Genomic DNA, 17,913 nt, shown 5'->3' on the forward strand with positions numbered 1-17,913 from the left:
AACTAAGAATCGTACATCTGCATTTCAGCTAATTAAACGTGCGATATAAATAGGAAACTTTAATTATCGAGATATTAAGACACGTAAGGACCAAAGTAATCGCTAATGATCTTGGGAGCATCCTTTGCTAGATACGCCATTGCACCGAGATAGATGGATGCTTATAGCGAGTGCGTCGAAGCGGGATGCGGGGGCTGATCGATAAAAGCGGCAGTCGGGTTCACAAGCCTCATTCAAGGACAAGGCCATGTGATAGCAGACGCGCAACCGCGGCGCGCACCGAACCACCCCTGCCTATCGCTGACGCAGGGGCGGATTAACGCGCAACTCGGCCCTTTGTCGATGCAGCGTCAAAAGAATCCCTTCTCAATGTCACGAGTGAAACATGACGGAAGTGGCGTCAATCTAAACGTGGAAATTTAAAGATACTTTCAAAAAAGTCAGTCATTCATTTCGCGCATCTTGCACAATTACTTACATTTATCATCTCATTTAAAACAATTAACATCTATTTCCATTAGTCTCGTGATTTAATTCTGATAATGAAATATTAGAGTTACATACAAGACGCATTGTTTCGCGCGCGAATTCAATGGCAAGAGGTTGTATCCGGGGGTCGCGTCTTTCGCGCGTACGAAAGCCACGGAAGGAAGAGAGGAGGGCGAGCGAGGAGCGAAGGGCGAAGTCGGAGGGTGACCATGTGTCGCGTGGTTCGGTGTGTGGGGTCGTATCGCGCGAGCAGCCGCTTTATATACGCGCGGATAGCGCGGCACATCGGACGCTATAGGTCGAGAGCGTGCACGCTTTTGCTCGCCGGCGGCTGTAGGCTGCCCGTAGGGACGGGAGAGACAGAGGACGAGGGTGAGCGCGAGAGAGAGAGAGGAGAGCCCGGATCGGAAGAGAGGGAGGGAACGGCGCGGCGACGCGAGAGGGAGCGAGATGACGGCGGCGCCCGCCGTGCTTATGCACCACTGAATCCGCCGCGACCGGCACACTCTCACTTTCGCCGGCGCCGATGACGGTTCTCGGCGTCGTCGGCTCGTCGCCGTCCGAGAGTTGTGCATCAGCGATCACGTATACGTTAACCACCGCTACGTACGCCAGTTTGCGCGCCCGCACGCGGATTTTCCGCATCCGGTACCGCTATCCGGCGACCGGATAGCACGCGCGCGCAGACGACGTCGAAGCGAGCCGACCACGTGAGAACACTTCCGTCGTCGTCGTCTTCGAGGGCGACCTAGACGCCAGGCGTCTTGTTTTGACAGCGTGATCTCGGCGTGGCTCTCGCGAAAGGGAGGGGGAGGAGGGTTGACGCTCGCCTTTGTGCCGGCGATAGAGCGTAGACGCAGAGGCGGTTCGGTCTCTCTCGCTCCAGCGCGCACGAGGGTGAGAGACACGGGGAGACTGACCGTGAGTGGGGCAGAGTGACGCGCCGGGAGGGAGCGAGAAAGTGGTGGGTGCTTGGGTGGTAGGAGAGAAGGGAAGGTCGGCGCTGACTCGCGAGGGACGACGCGTGTGCCGAGAGGACTGTTGTTTTCGGCCAACTCTCCTAAGAAACGTTCATTCACACGATCGAAAGGCTGCGAAGCGCGCGCTCGCGCCTCGTTCTCGCTCCTCGTCACCTCGCGTCCCGCTAATTCGCGCGCTCCTTTCGCGCACGACTCCGTGATCGGTATTGCGAGCGACGATTTCCCGCGGACACCTGCCACGCGCCACCGTGAGACATTGACCGTGACACTTGAATCAACCGCCGGGAGTGCGCGCGAGAGGGACCCGAGTGACTGCGTGATTCTATCGGTATTCGGTCGATCGAGAAAATGATGACGGATTGCATTCGCGAGCGAAAGCGACTGAAAACGTTCTCCGAGTCCAATTTGTAGTTGATGGATCTGGAGATAGAGCGAAGCTGATTCGCCGCGGAAAGTATGACTCGCGGTGTTCTCCGGATTGAAACGTCACTCGACGGACTTGGGCAGAGAGAAAGAGATGCATTCGTGACAAAAAGTGATTAGCTCATTAGCCTTCTCCAAAGTGGAACCTTGGAAGTGTGACCGTTGGATTTACGGTGAAAGAGTGCACCGATGACGGAGCGTAATTTATCCTAACTGTTTATCAAATTCGCCATCGCTTGGAAAGAGATTGGAGCGGAATGCTTTTATAAGACTCGATGACTGATCAAAGTGTATTCGTAACGTGACTCTAGTGCGTTATACATGTATTTATACGTGTTACGTGAGTGAAGTGGACGCAAGCACGAGTCGGCCTACGAGAGTGTTATCTTTCGCGTGATTCTCGTGTAACCCGCGATAGCGCGGGTTCCCCGTAACGAAGGTGGCTCACACGGCTAGAGATAGGACCGCCGAATTGCAGGCGGAAGTACGCAGCGCCATAAGGGTGCTGCATGGCTGGTGCCCCCGCCCGCCGCAGGGGCACGCGCGGGGCGAAACAGTGCTGATGTCACCGCAGTCCCAGATACGCGCTAATCACGGAAGAAACGGCGGTCCACCTCCGCCGCCACCCGCCACAGTCGTAGTCAGCTCGACTTCCAGCATGAGACCACCGCCGCCACCGCCGCCTCCCAGAGCGAGGACCTCCAACGAGAGCAAGGGCCATCACGAGGAACCCACCAGTTCTATTCCCGATCTCGGTGAGGAGCCTGTTTAGTTTTTTTTTTCTTACTCGTATTCTGTGGTGTGTATCTAGATACACAAAAATCTAAAACATCCACACGAGCTCTAAAAATCGTTTTTCCGCTTCTATATTTAAGTTCTCCTGTAAAAATTATTTTTAGCAGATTCTTTGCGTCAAAGATGCAATATTATTGTATGTCTCTCCGACTTTCCACTTTTTAAAAGAGAGAAAAATATGTAAATATTGTTGGAAAGTTGTTCAAGAGATTTAAAAATGGTAGCATTTTTTAAATTTGCGATAAGGAAAAGATAATTATTAAACATTTTGTAATGCATACAAATATGTAATGCATAACATTTTTAATAAATAATGAAACGTGCGCTCTCGTAAAACCGATACACGATGACTTTCACCGTTCGTCGAGACTCACATTGACACACATTGATACACATTTCACGAGACATTCACATTCGGTTTACGAGCAACGGCTTACGCAAGCGCGGCTTATGTACTGTTTCGTGGCACAAATAGAGATCATCGGTCCATAAAAAGCGGTTTAAAAAACGACCAACTTGTGGGAGATCCGGACAAAATTTGCATACCGCGGTGCAACGATGGCCATAAATTTCGAGGCGTCGACTGGTCGGATGTAGCCGGAGAATTCTTTGGCGCGAATCACCGCTCTCTCAGACTTCGCAGAACTGTTTTATATTCCAGATGATACGACTGTGTGTTTACATTGGTAAGGTTCATTAACGATAAGTTCCGCTAAGCACTGTTGTCTGTTGAACGCAATCGAACATGGAGCGAGGAAGAAGTTAAAGAGAAGAGATGACATTGACGGGAAGAAGATTATGTCAAATTGAGACGCCCGAAAAATATTTATACGTCGAAACAAGCAATCATTTTCCTGCATGATAATTTAATCCCGGAACACGGTCGGTCTGTCCTCGTAAATGAGGTGGCAAATGATCAAGGCTGTCTGTGGTGAAAGGATTATGACGCGCATATTTTTCTTTTATGTTTCGTGTCTCGCTGTCAGCGATTGACTTTGCTCGCGAAAAAAAATTGCGCATCTACGAGGATTGGAATTCGGTAAAGTTCGAGGACAGCCGCGACGTCTACGATCTATGTTAATACGAAAGAAAGAGAGAGTCGGCTCTTTAAATCGTCTTTCTAAATATAAATTCGTCGGTGACGCAGAGCGCGACCTTGACCGTGAGAAATATCGAAAAGTATTCCGAAAGACCGCCGACACGCATTGTGCAGCGAATCAACAATCTTATCTTATACGCAGAGACATAATCGGAACCAACCGCGTGGAAATTACACAAGCTGCATGCTAGAGCGGTCGACAAATTGGAGGTCTAGGTACAAGGATAAGGCAATTTCCTTTTAAGAAATAAACTATTTTCTATTCAGAGAAATCGAGGCCGATTAGAAATTAGGAAATTCAAGTTTATTGGTCCCAGTGTTATCGAAGAATTGCATCCACGCCTTCAATTCGCGCTTCTAGAAAGTTAATTAATGCGTTACGTGACCACGCATGAGTGCGTGAGTTTTGTAAACTTGTCGTCGATTCATAATATACAATCTTCATTATTTCTCGTCGCCGATGAATCGATGAAAGACAAATAAATCGGCGACGATGTCGCGCAATTGTAAAAATACATTGAAAGATCTTGAACAAGGCTACGCGTTATCGTAATGACAACAAGAAATTTAAACTGATTGTGAAAACGATATTGAGAACGAAGAGATACTTTGCCGAAAAGCGTCATTTTACAAAATTAAAATTTACATATCTTATATTTTATTTGGATCGTCATGAAAAGTCATAGAATTAGACTTGCATAATTTATGCGTGATCTGAATGAAAATAAATAATCTAAATCAATTTTTACTACAACGTGTGCGTTCGAATGTTAAAAATATTCCATATAGAGACAATTATATTGTAGACCGAACGCGATTAGGAGAGGACTTTCAGGTAGACGAGAGAATGCAAACGATTCCGATTTTTGTTGATCTCGAGTGGGTCAAGTCGTTATATTTTAAAATAGTCTGCATCTTATCGACGTTCTGTATTATCTCCTAACTGGAGGCCAAGGCTCAGTGACGTGACGATTCGGTGTGTCATCATACATTTCAACTTGCTAATGAGAACAAGGGAATTTTCTCTGAATAGAAAATATTTCTTTTGATAAATATTAAATCTTCTCGAATTCCTTTAATTTTCAAAATTAAAAACCTTTTAACTATGCCTGCCCTTTTATCTACGAGTATTATTTTTAAAAAGTAAAAAGTAAATGACAATTTTATTTTAATCGATTATAGCAACACTATTTTCGATAGAATAACAAATTTTGGTCGATAATAAAGCACATTAACATAATTTTAAAAAAATTGCCTTCGATAATCCAGTATTATATGATAATAAAATTAATATTCAGTAATGTATTATAATAACAAAGTGCGTTACATAAAAACCAATAGAATCTAATCGAGCGTTAGAGACATTAATATCAAAGGGTGTGCATCTCGTCGCATCCCGCAACGTGTACCATGGACGCAGACACCCTTCAGCCAAGGTCTGTCTGTGCGTACGCGTGTGCGTGTCTCACGCGCGCGCAACATGTGTGCATCAAGTGCCCGCGTGTGGTATGCGCTATGATAAGAAGGGCAAATACAGTTTAGATCTGAGACCTAAAGGTCTCTCGAACATAGGGCTTTTTAGAAGAAAAATGTATTTTTCCTTGAAAATGATAAGTTAAACTTTCTTCCTGTCAGATATATATTTCATAATAAAAGAAAAACATTACGATACAATATTCAGTACGATGCGTCCATTTATTGCCTTACGCACGGAAATAGCTTAAATACAAACGTTATGCAGTCGACCTTACAAATTTATTCTCTGATAAATATCGAGACATTGTTTCTTTGTACAAAGTTTATAATTAAATAATTATTTAATATTAAAAAGTTAATATTAAAAAGTAATATTAAAAAGAATTTTGTTGCTGAATCAAATTTACTTATTTAATAAAAACTGTTGTACATTTTTTTATCATAAAGTACATTTGCCCTCTCACAGCTTTTCCATCAAAATTTATCAAATATCATGTTTACAGATGTCTTATTTCAAGTCAAATTTTCCTGTTGCCCCGATAACAGCTCGAAAGTTTAAGTAGATTTAAGCGATTGCACTTTTCGTTTGATTACGATTATAAAGCGATATAATATTTTTTACTTTTTATCGCAATATCTTATCGTTGTATAATGAAACCAGACATTTGACAGTTTTTTGCTCTATCGTCTTTAGTTTTGAATAAAAAGTTTATGTGTGTAATATGCACCTAATTATAATTTTATTCCAAGATCATAATAAAATTTTATAAGTATAATGTAGAATTTTATTGGCATGTAACATATCAATCAATTCGATTTATAGTTTATAATATTCAACTTCGATATAGTATATTTCAGGAATAATAATCAATAATCGTAATAAAAAATATAAATTTATTGTAAACATATCATACGAAAATCTCCTGCCAACAAAGAAAAATTAATTTTTATTTAATTTTTTGATATATGTCCAATGAATTATCTAAAGAATTACATAAGAAGCTTATTATATCGTTTTAAATTCTAAAGAAATTCAAAGTTTATCTTTCTGACTCAAAATTAAGATATATATAAGATAAAACTTGAACAACGTCCAAAGGTTCACAAAACTTTACAATTTAATTTCACTTAATTTCATTCAATAAAAAATAAAATAATTTCATCCTGTTTAATTGAAGAGAAAATAATTGAAAATAGGATAAAAATATACATTTTTCAAAAAAGAACAGCATATTATTCTTGTATTGATCCGATATCATGCGAGTTGTTCTTCAATTGTGTTCCTTCTTGATGCTATTACCGCGCTATTATGTTAGTATTTCCTCTATAAAAGTGGATCGAAAGTGGCAGGACATTGGCGATAGTGGCCATTCGAAAGGTTCGCTGTCTCGCAATGACCCTCGGTCGCTAGATGGTAGAAAACAGGGTGGAATGACCCAGTCACTCTCCCTTGCGGTCACTATTGCATGTGATACCGCATCAACGTTCCCCCTTCCTCTTTTCGATTCGCATTATGCGAAGTCGCATTTCCGCGAAAAGTGAGCGAGGGAGGTGATTGCGCGACTCCCAAGTAACCGAGACTTTCTGTCGCGATGGCAAACTTCCGGTGAGACTCGAAAGGGTGACTTTACATATATCATTTTAGTAATTATCGCTTCGCGATAATTGCTTTGGCGTTTTCTTATCCGTTGCATAGAAAAGAATCAAAGGGCACGAAATTTTGTTCAATCTATCTCAAGTCTAGGTCCTTTGAGTTGTATGATTATTGCCTCGAGACGCTAATATACTCTCTAAAAGTGAATCAGTGTATTATCACTGAAAAACAGTAAATAGTCACTTATTACAGCAATTATAAGTACAGCACTGTAAATCAGTGATATTTTATTGAAAGAATCAGTTAATCAGTAATATTTTTCAATATTAGTAATATTTCTTTCGTTATTGTCAGTAATATTAAACTACAATTCATCTCTCTATCTGTTTCATATAAACTTAAAAATTTTATTTATATTTACTATTTATTATATTAAAAATTTTATTTTATTTATATTACATGCATATTGAACTTGTTATTTTAAATAGATAACGAACGAATAATTTTCATTAAGTCGCCAGACATTTATTTGTCCGACTTATAAAGATCGATTTAATATCTGAAGCCTCTCTATTGAGATTGTATCAGAAATTAAATCGAAATAATACTTCTAATTTTAAATGTCGCTCTTTGCAAACTTTATATAATTCTTATGACTAAAATTAAATACGAGAGAGATAGTAGCGGTAAACGAACGAACTAGCGATTACTGGTTTTACAGTAAAATTTACTGGTTTTACAGTGAATTTTATTTTAACTGACTATAATCAGTGAGATATAAGATAAAATAACAAAAAAGTAAGCGTTTCCACTGAAGATTAGTAAAATACTGATTCTCAGTGAAATCTTATTTTACTGTTTAAATTAGTGATATTTTCACTGATTCACTTTTAGAGAGTACGTGTATAAATTATAGAATGTCTCACACATAATCATGATATTTCAATTTTAATATAACTTTTTTTGAAGACTCTTTTCAGTATAATAATTACAAAATTTATTTAATTGCAAAGTCTGAAGTATTTAATTTCAATGTATTTAGTGAGCGGAAAGTTTATAATTAATTAAAATCTTCAAGTTTCTAGTCTGAAAACAACGGTTTCATCTGAACATTCTCGCGCGAAAGCAAGCAAAAACGTGTCGCGATCGCGGTCACTGCGAAGGTTGAGTTCGATGATCGACCTCCCCCTCTCCCTCCCCCAAGTTTAAGGTCCCAGCGATCCTGCGCTGGGGGTTCATCAACATCAGTGGCGGTGTAGGGAGTGGAGAGGGTGGAAGTACCACCCCCGCAGCGCCGATAACCGCGTTTTTACCCCTTCCTCGCTGCGTCGCCGCATTCGAGACAAGGCGATTGCATAGCGTCGACGACGTAGAGGCACCCACGTCTACGACAACCACCCCCGCGATTTCCCAGGAAAGGTGCCGTTCGCCGATGCCATTGCACTGCACTGGGTGAGGGTCATTACTCCGAGCAAGGCGAGCCGGTGACCTCGGCGCCAACGCCCGCGATCGATCCAACCCCCGTCGGGACGGACGGGGGTGCAATGCACTCGACGTGCGCTGCCGCTTTTCGCGTTAACTCGTCTCACAAATACGCTCGCGAAGTAACTAAGAGCCCCTCGCGTGCATGTCGGCTAAGAAACTGTAAGAAAAGTAGCTGTAGAATTGTATAACTGATATACGATATTTTTAAAATTATTACTATAATAATTATGTTTTTTAATTATATAATAAATTTAAGTATGATGAATGCATTTTCTAATCATTGTATGTTTGAGGGCATGTTATACATATCTTTCATATTTCTCTTATATGGAAATATCAAGATTATGCATCGCACCATTTTTTGTAGATTTTTTGCTCGCTTGAAAACGATCTATTTTGTAAAAATAAGATGAAAGGAATGTTAACGACAATAGATATTTTCTAATGGAAATTTTTTTATATTGCAATAATTGATATTCAATCGAGGCAAAAATTCCGAAAAATGACGATTGATTTCTCTAAGCTCTCTAAAATATATCCATACATGACTCTTCAAGGTTTCGAAAGAAGAAAAAATTCATTTCGCGAGGATATAGCTTTTACTATCAGTCAATGCAATTTACAAATTTAATAAATTTTTGATGTACAATATAAAAGAATTTAGTCGTATTAAAATTCTTAATCTTTTAATTAACATATTAATTTAATTCTTGAAAACTTTAGATTAGTTATTACTTAGTGAATTATTGTAATAAATAATTATTTATATTTATGTATATTTCTATTATGCTATATATTTTTATTATTCTAAACCAAGATTTTATGTTTCTCCTTTGTAAATATAGAACATACACACAACTTGATATTTCCATGCTATCAAACGTTTTACGTTGAATCTTTGTCCTCTTCCGGTGTTTTCAAATGAAAGTGGGAGATCAGCCACGTGGTTACGTCGTTACATCTGTTACGTAAAATCGCTCGTGTAAAAAGGGTTTCGCGTTACACTGCGCGTGTCGCGTTCTCGTCTTACCGATCCCGGCAGATGCATCCGTAAACGCATCCCCACAATCGGACTGGTGTCTTGTGCATGAGTTGCATAAATCTATTTGTGAGCCAACGGAAGGGTTATAGAGAAATTTTGTTGAATACCCACAATCTTGTAAAATACCGAACATGAAAGGATTGCCATGACTAGAAACGAAAGATCAATTGCGAATCAGGTCATATTGTTAAAAGGTGAATTGACTCTTCTACGCGTTAATTTTATTTTATTTTTTTTTTACTTATAGTCATTTGACAAAATTAAATTATAAAATTTGTGCCTTTTTCATATAAGTCTCACGCTTTCTGGTATTTCTGAATGTCTAGTGTCAAATTCTCATAGTGTAAACATGAGTGGCGTGGGAACGAGAGAATGTTTGACGTTGTATTAGCGGCTACAGATCTAGAAAACTGACGATTAATTTATTACGGTAAAGCATTTTAATATTTAAATTCTCTTACATTTTCACCCTTTATAGATGCAAAGTGTGCTATTGTATTAAACCATATTTCTCAAACTTAAAAACTATAAAAATTAAATTAAATTAATTATATTTCTTTTATATTATTAAAAAAAATCTCTTCATTCTTGAAGACATAAAAATAGTTTTAGAATTACGTAATATAATGGAAAAGAAAGAAAAAGATATGTATCGGATCGCATAAAAAATACAACTGTATTTCAGTTAAATAGATAAAAAAAAGAAATTACTTTGTTCGTCCATTATACATTTTTTATCATTTTATTTATTGCCACACATTTATTTTTTCATGAGCTAGGAATTTACATACATATATGCGTAAGATTCTCATATCGATATCCACGTAATCGATTTTATACAACGAATTTGCATACATATGTTGTTATTTTGCAAGAAGGGCATATATTGACTTTTATAAGAAAAGATACATGTGTGTTTTGTGCCCGCACACATTAATAATTTTAATAACTAATAAACCTTATATAATGAAGTTTAAATTTAAATAACCATATATTTAGCATATATAAGGTATCTCCTATATAAAGTATATCTAGCACATATAATTGCGGTGTATCATCATTTCCGGAGCAGCTGATGTCCTTCAGTCATCGGCAGATATTTGCGAAACGATTGTCAGTTTAGAACTTGTCAAACTTTTACCTGACTTACAATTAGAAAAGGGTTCGAACAGATGTAAATCTCTCAATAGAGATTCAATCTTAGCGCTTGCGTCGAATGTCGGTCCAGCTGCCGAATTTATGCATGAAAGATATTCCGTCATTCTGGCGAAAATTTACGTAAATATCCTCTATAGGGGACCGTGGAATTGGTCAACAATTTTGAAAAGGGTTAACCTAGTGCAACAGAATGCAGCTGTCCTGATGTAACTTCCTAGTTTATGCGCATATGTATCTCGAAAAATAGGATTATGTATCCTGGCGGAATAATACTTTACGAAAGATTGATTACCTATTTCTATTCAATACAATATACAATATATACAAACTAGAAGCATCAGCTAAAAAAATTCATTAATTGAATATTAGAAAAGTATATAGGGAAGAGATATTCTTATAGAGACGTGATGAGAAGACGAAAGCAGCCGATCTCTCGAACAGCAGCGATTTCAGTAACTAATTGGGCATGAGATCGTATAGGAGGTCCATATTATATCAGTTAAGGGTTAATAATGCAATTTTTAGTGCCTCGGCAGATCTCAAAGAGCATTGGCCGTGCATGGGGCCATGGCGGTGCATCGGCCTGCATATCAGCGACGAACGGCAATGTGCTAGTGCGGTCAGCGTTGTCGGTGTGGCTGACAGAGCTGTGCTGTGCACGATGCAATCTGCACGTCTCTTCTCTCTCGGGGGCTTGTCTTTCCCTTTCCTCCGCCCATCCTCAGGCTAGTCTCGCTCTCGTCGTCGTCGTCGTCGTCGTCATTGTCGTCATCATCGTCGTCGTCGTCGTCGTCGTCGTCGCGCTGCTTGTGCAAGGGCTGCAAACAACGAGCGCGGGGAGAAAGGTGGCGGAATCGCTGGGTGAGAGTTAGACAGGAGGGGGACGAGGAAGAGTGGGCGAAGGGTGGAGGGACTCTCAAGGTCCGCGTCGTGCATTGATCCTGCTCGGTCACGGACCCGACTTCTCTCTCTTCTCCCTGTCTCTCGACGACTATTTCCTCCTCTCTTCGTCCGCTTCCACGTCTGTGCCCTGTTTCCCTCTTTCTCCCTCCCTCGCCCTCATCACCTCTCCTCTCTCCTCCCGGTTCTTCCTCGCGCTCGCTCTCTTTCTTCCTTCCTTCCTTGCATCCCGATCATCGCCGAACCCTTTCGAAGGGAACGCGGCCCGTCTGCCGGCTGAAGGGCTCCGCTTTCGAGCAGCCCGAATATCTTTGTTTTCGGCTCTTGTTTCCGAACTTTCCGCTCGTTCGAATAACGCGCTCGGATTTCAACAAAATATTCCGCAAGCAGAGGATTATATGCTGATAAGTGAAAACTTTGCTTCCTGAATCATACGGCTTCGGTCAAATTAATGAACACGTTCTCATTTTCGTCTCTATTTCGATTTACGAAAAATACTATTTATCGAAGATATATTTGAAATCATACATGTATATTGTAATATTAAAATCTTACAGAAATATGTTAATGTTACAAAGTTAATTTTATTAATATTTATGATTTTTTCAGATTTATACAGTACTTTATTTTTCCCATGATTTAAAGTAAATATAAAAGCCGAGAGTTGGATTAAAATTATTCGATGAATGATATTAGCTACGATCGCTTTTGCTTTTGCTGTCAAGCTGAACGTTGCATGTCGAGGCGTGCAAAAAGAATTGCACGAGACAAGAACGCGATTATGTCCGAAAGAGTCCTGTTGCGATAACTATGGGTAAACGAACCCGGTTCTTCTTACGTTCTCACTTCGCTTTATCTGTGTACAGGGTGATCGAGAAGTCATGTTCACATATCGAGCAATGTCTAACGTTGGGAGAAAGAGAGAGAGAGAGAGAAATGTAGATGTATTAATATTATTTACATAATGTTTATTAATTGTGATACATATATAATGTAAAAGAACATTAATATATGTAATCGAATGTATTTGTATTTTAGTAACTGTATGTGTTACGTATTTTTCTTTTTTACTTATTATTCCAAATAATTTATGAGAACATTATGTATATAATGTAAAAAATATATATGAGATAAAAACGGAATCTATCGGCTAAAGACGACAATTTTCCATCACGTCCGATTTTATTAAATCTCAGAAAAAATAAGGCACGTCGCATCAATATGACTTGGAGGATTGATAAATATACGATATGAAAAATAGGAAGGAAGAAAAGCGACGACAGAAAAGAATATATAGAAGACACGAGATACCGATTATGATAAGCAACGAGTCATTCGTGAGATAACTCCGATAAATAACGGATTTTTACATACTTTTATAAAATTACATAATTTCTTGATATTCAGATTCTGTTTAACGACTTGATAATAAAAAACTTTCAAGTATACAATTGATTCGGAATTTCCTCATTTAAGTATAATTCGCGTTTGCTGCCTCAAGGAAAGATTTCCAAATCCTACGAGTTCCTCCAAGGTTGCACAATCTCGAGGGATAGTTACCAAGGAAACGGTTGTGTTTACCGGTCCCCGACCTTGGCTACGCTCGCATAACCACCCCCGCTACCTTGAAGAAGGAAGCGAATCATCCCTCGTCAGTTACCCTTCTTTATTTTGGTAGGCGGCCGGAACCTTTTTCCTCCGCAAAAAAACTGCCTCCTTCCGACAGAGGACCAATCTCATCGTGCGATAACGCGATTAGGAGCGGATTAATAATTCGTGGATAACAAACATGATGGTAGGGACAAAAAAAAAGGCAACCAGATTTATCACCCTGCTTGACACAAATGGAAGAGGTGAAGAAAGTGATTAACCGACAACGTTTACGACCTTTACGAAAAATTAAATACATTTATATCTTTTCGCTTCCTCTTCCGGTCTGCCCTCGAGTTAAATTTATTATTCATCTATCTTGTTCTTCTCGTTTTCAGATGACCTATTTATTCTGAATTCCGGAATTTTAACATCCTTTCGAGTCAGCAGTAAATCATAGCGCAATAAATTTCGCGAACTTATATACATGAAGGTCGAAGAAAAAAAAAGTTATAACCGTTTTGCAAAAAGGGTTTGGGCCAATATATATGAGAATTTAAAATTTTCACGTTATGTAAAAAATAAATTCCAAACACTTGATTTATGAGGTGCAATGGAAAATGAGTAAAGGTCCACAGGGTGCACTCTGTGTTGAGGTCCATCTGTAACAACCGTTATTACGTTCCTAGATGCAGAACTAAAATCCTTTCCGGCGTTTCGTCTATAACGAATTTGAATAATATAACTCCTCGTAATGGAATTCACTATAGTTTGATACAGTTACTTTCCTTAACTGATGATTGATAAGATGCTGAATTGTTCGATAATATGATAAAAATATATTATATTTGCAATATTATTATATATCATGCCTTATTATATTTTATTTACTTATCGAACGTGGTCTATAGCAGGTCTCTCGTGCATTGAGCGAAATCCTGTTGAAGGATTCAATTCAAAATACAAAATGCATTTGTGCGATGATCGACGTATGGCGTGATCGTACATACATGAGAAAGGTTTCCGAATTTACGAAATACAACATTCGAAAGGGTACAAAGATTTACCTGAGATGAATCTTTGGCGGCAGCTGGGCCTTATATCGAAATACTCGCACTTCCGCCCCGGATAAAACCAATGAAACCCCTTCACAGATTTCCCCATTTTATCTTTTTTCGAAAAATAGAGGAAATACGAAAGAGGTTAAAGGTCTATTTTTGGGGATACAATACGGACTTCGCAACCGTCATCGAACCGTCCTGATTTCACATATCTCTATTCCCTATCTTTATTGATCATAAGAAACTCGATATGTTCGACACTCGAAAGGATTTTACGTCGACTTTGCTTCTAATAATTAGATTAACTATCACTTTACGAAAGTTTAGTTCGATATACAATCTTTAAAAGCAAAAAATGTGCTCGGAATTTATAATAAATTTATGTTAAGAAAGTAGATTTATATATTTATATTATAAAAACAAAAATGAAATTCATAAAAATTTGTTTTCGATGTATTATATTCATTGCAGTGATCCGTGAGAATATGCAGCAATAAAGACGAATTTTTTCACGCTAGACCTGTAAATTAACGAGGACATTTTCATAGTGAACCGAGGTCAGTATTTTTTCCCCGTCACGAATCAGACAGTCTATAAAACAATAATGCTATTTACGCCTTGAATCATTGGGCCCCTTTAGGTTTGATTTATGAGCAACTTGATTTATGAGTGTAAAATATCTTTATTTTTTTTCTGTATTTTTGCTGCAGAAGTCGCATGATTATTATGGCTGTTACTGAATGCTTTATTTCATATCTTCAAAAAAAGTATATTTGATTATTATATTTAATAGAAAGAGAGAGAGAGAAATTTAAAAAAAATGAAACAAATATTAAGAAATATTAAAATATATATATGTATTTCAACATTATCAACTTTCAGTTTAAGCAAGTAATAAGTCCTTGATATATAGGGTGTTCTAAAAAGGTATGTCAAAAATTTAAGGAGATATTCCTCACACTTGAAGGATGAAAAAATGTTATATGGACATAGGTGCGGAAATGCTTATTTCAGGAGTTATGTTGAAAACGTTCAAAAATGCCACCAGTGCGTGATATTCCAGATCTTCGTGACCGTATCACTGCAGATTACGAGACAATCCGCTGTACGCCAGGCATTTTTGAACGTGTCCGTGAATCGATGCGTCGACTGTATCACTGCTTGTATTCAGGAAAATGGTGAACATTTTCAACATTTATTGTAACATACTCAAGGTTACATTAAAACCAAATGTAAATAAGCCTAATTAAACGATTGTCGTCTACAATAATTAATCCTAAATTTTTCCTTGTGTAAGTAATACAGCTAACAGTATTTTCAACATAACTCCTGAAATAAGCATTTCCGCACTTATGTCCATATAACATTTTTTCATCCTTCAGGTGTGAGGAATATCTCCTTAAATTTTTGACATATCTTTTTACCCTGTATAACACCCTGTATAAGACAATGAGAGAAAGAGAAACAGAGAAAAAGATTGGCAACGATAGAAGAAATGCTGAGAACAGGGAGACAAGAAGAGCGAGGGAGGTAAAGCGCTGCAAAAGTGCAACGCTCGAACAAGGTTCGCGCGATGCCACTGACCCATTAATACATATAGAGCTCCGAGTGCACGTCGCAATTTGCATCGGTCGGTGGTCACCATTTGAATTGCTAAGACTCTTTGTAGCGATATAATGCAACGACATTTTTTTATGACGCTTAATCAGCGATCGCCATATTTACATTAGATTTCTTTCGCTGCTGCAACGCCGTTCTTATGATGGGCCATCTTTGGTTCATTCATTTTATGGAAAGCTCGTATCAGTAGGTCTCTGACATATATATGTGTATGTGCGTGTTAGAATAATTTTAGTATTCACAATTTATAATCCGGATTAAATTTGTTCAAATTGTGAAATCGATTGATACGATGGATTTTTCGTAATTTATCATATTAAGAAACCGAGTTTGCAATTATCGTCGATTGCTCGCGTCGGCATCTAGTCTGGTAACAGTTGATCGGACAGGCAGTTGCAAAAAGCATAAGCGAGAAAAGGGGAGAGAGGTAACAGAGAAAGGGGAAGGAGGAGACGAGCGATAGAAGGCTGCACGAGTCGTTGAAGGTCCTCGACCTACGCTGTTAAGGACAGAGACCCCATCTAGGGACGCACGAGACGCCCTTTTGCTTGCTTTCTACTTTCGCATGCAGTTTCGCAAAATTCCGCGTACGAAATTAAATTAGATTTTTTTTCAATAAGTCTGCCTATGATTTATAATTCGTGCCCGGCAATGTTACAATAATTTCACATTTTATCAATAATAAAACTAATTTTAACGAAGCTAATTTTAAAAATATACTTTATCATTTTAGCATAAAAGAAATTTTGCACATTAAAATTTGTACTGTAATTTTATCGCATATATTCTTTATATTTCTTTGACTATGATATAAGATAAAAGTGTTTTTCATTATTTACATTAATTTATTTCTAATGATTGATCTCTTTCTCCTCCCCCCCCCCCTCTGTTTTTCTCTCTTTCTTTGTCTCGTTACTATATTAAAAATTTTTAATACCGCAACAGCGATGAGGAAACTCGAAAGGGTTAAAATAAATCGATCATTCAACGAAGGTACCGTAGGGTCTTCGACCTCTTGTCGTGCGGTGAAGGTCCGCGGATAACCTACTCCTTGGTTACTGCACTCGATGTCGGTGACCGGGACGTCGATCCCTCCGAGGAGGCAAAAGACCTCCGTGGATTCTTCGGTACCGCGAAATAGTGGACTACGGTATTCGCACGATGTAATAAAAAATGAGAACACGTTTATCGCCTGTGACTGTTCTGAGCTCGCTTTCAAATTGGCGATTTGCGTCCAAATTAGGGAAAAGTATAATCCTTAACAGTAAGAATGTTTTCTTAGCATCCCGGATAAAAGTAATTTACATCTTTTTATTCCTGCCTAATTAAGTCTGTAATAATAGGAGTAGCGCTTGTCACTTGAAATAATTTTTAATCCAAATAATGAATTAAAACCTTTTCTTCTGATATAATAATAAAATAAAATTTTTGAAAACCTACATCACACTTTTTATAAATCTCTAAAGATTTTTAATATTATAAGATTAGTATTGTAAGAAATGAGAAAATGTTCATTTTTTATTTCAAGATTTCTTCAAGTCATAAATGGCGAATTTAAGAAAAAGTAGACATTCGCGAATTCGCTGTACCTTCGTCTATGGCATGCCCTTCGATTCTCATTCAAGGTCCACGACGAGGGTGCAGCGAACGTCGGCTCTTCGGGGTTTCCATAGCGACCGCCACTAAACTACCCTTGCAACGCCCACCCGAGAGCTGCGTTTCTACTTTCCACCCTCTGTCTCGACCGATCGAGAGCTATCACGATTGCAATCATTCTGAAAGAAAACGACATGAATCTCGCACGAAAACTCGTCTATCATTTTTCCTTGGAAGATTACAAAGATTTGATTCAGAATAATTGCTTGACATGAGGATCGCAAATCTTATCTATATGAGACTTTAATTGATTTCCTATTTATTAAAGATATTTATTACATTAAAAGAAAATTATTCCTAATTATTATTATTATTACGAATACTTAAATTTATATATGACATGGTGAAAATTACATAGATCTATAAAATGAAAGATTTATATATTTCCAGATTTACTTTTAGATTAAAAGGCTAATTATGGACAGTCTCTAGATAAGATTATCTGGCGCCATGCAATTTTTCCCGCTTTGTTTGTGTGATCTTAATGTCAAGATATCGAAAATCGTAAGATAAACTGGAAAACAATGAAAGTAATCAATCTTATA

At 38.5% G+C, this 17,913-nt stretch overlaps 2 protein-coding genes across 4 annotated transcripts in view; one reads left to right on the forward strand and one right to left on the reverse strand.

Annotated features, from left to right (window-relative positions):
* Spoon (A-kinase anchor protein spoonbill) overlaps positions 1–17,913 on the reverse strand; it is a 177,214-nt gene that overhangs the window by 30,543 nt on the left and 128,758 nt on the right. The window lies entirely within an intron of this gene.
* Positions 1,301–17,913, forward strand: part of E75 (ecdysone-induced protein 75) — an 89,855-nt gene continuing 73,242 nt past the window's right edge. Inside the window, exon 1 of the mRNA XM_083082345.1 lies at positions 1,301–2,647. Within this exon, the coding sequence (XP_082938471.1) occupies positions 2,455–2,647 (193 nt within the window). The 5' untranslated portion in view covers positions 1,301–2,454. The remainder of the gene's footprint in view (positions 2,648–17,913) is intronic.

Source organism: Camponotus vicinus, unplaced genomic scaffold (assembly GCF_025532165.1).
Source record: "Camponotus vicinus isolate PSW18456_S1 unplaced genomic scaffold, iyCamVici1.0 SCAF_11, whole genome shotgun sequence".
Lineage (NCBI taxonomy): Eukaryota > Metazoa > Arthropoda > Insecta > Hymenoptera > Formicidae > Camponotus > Camponotus vicinus.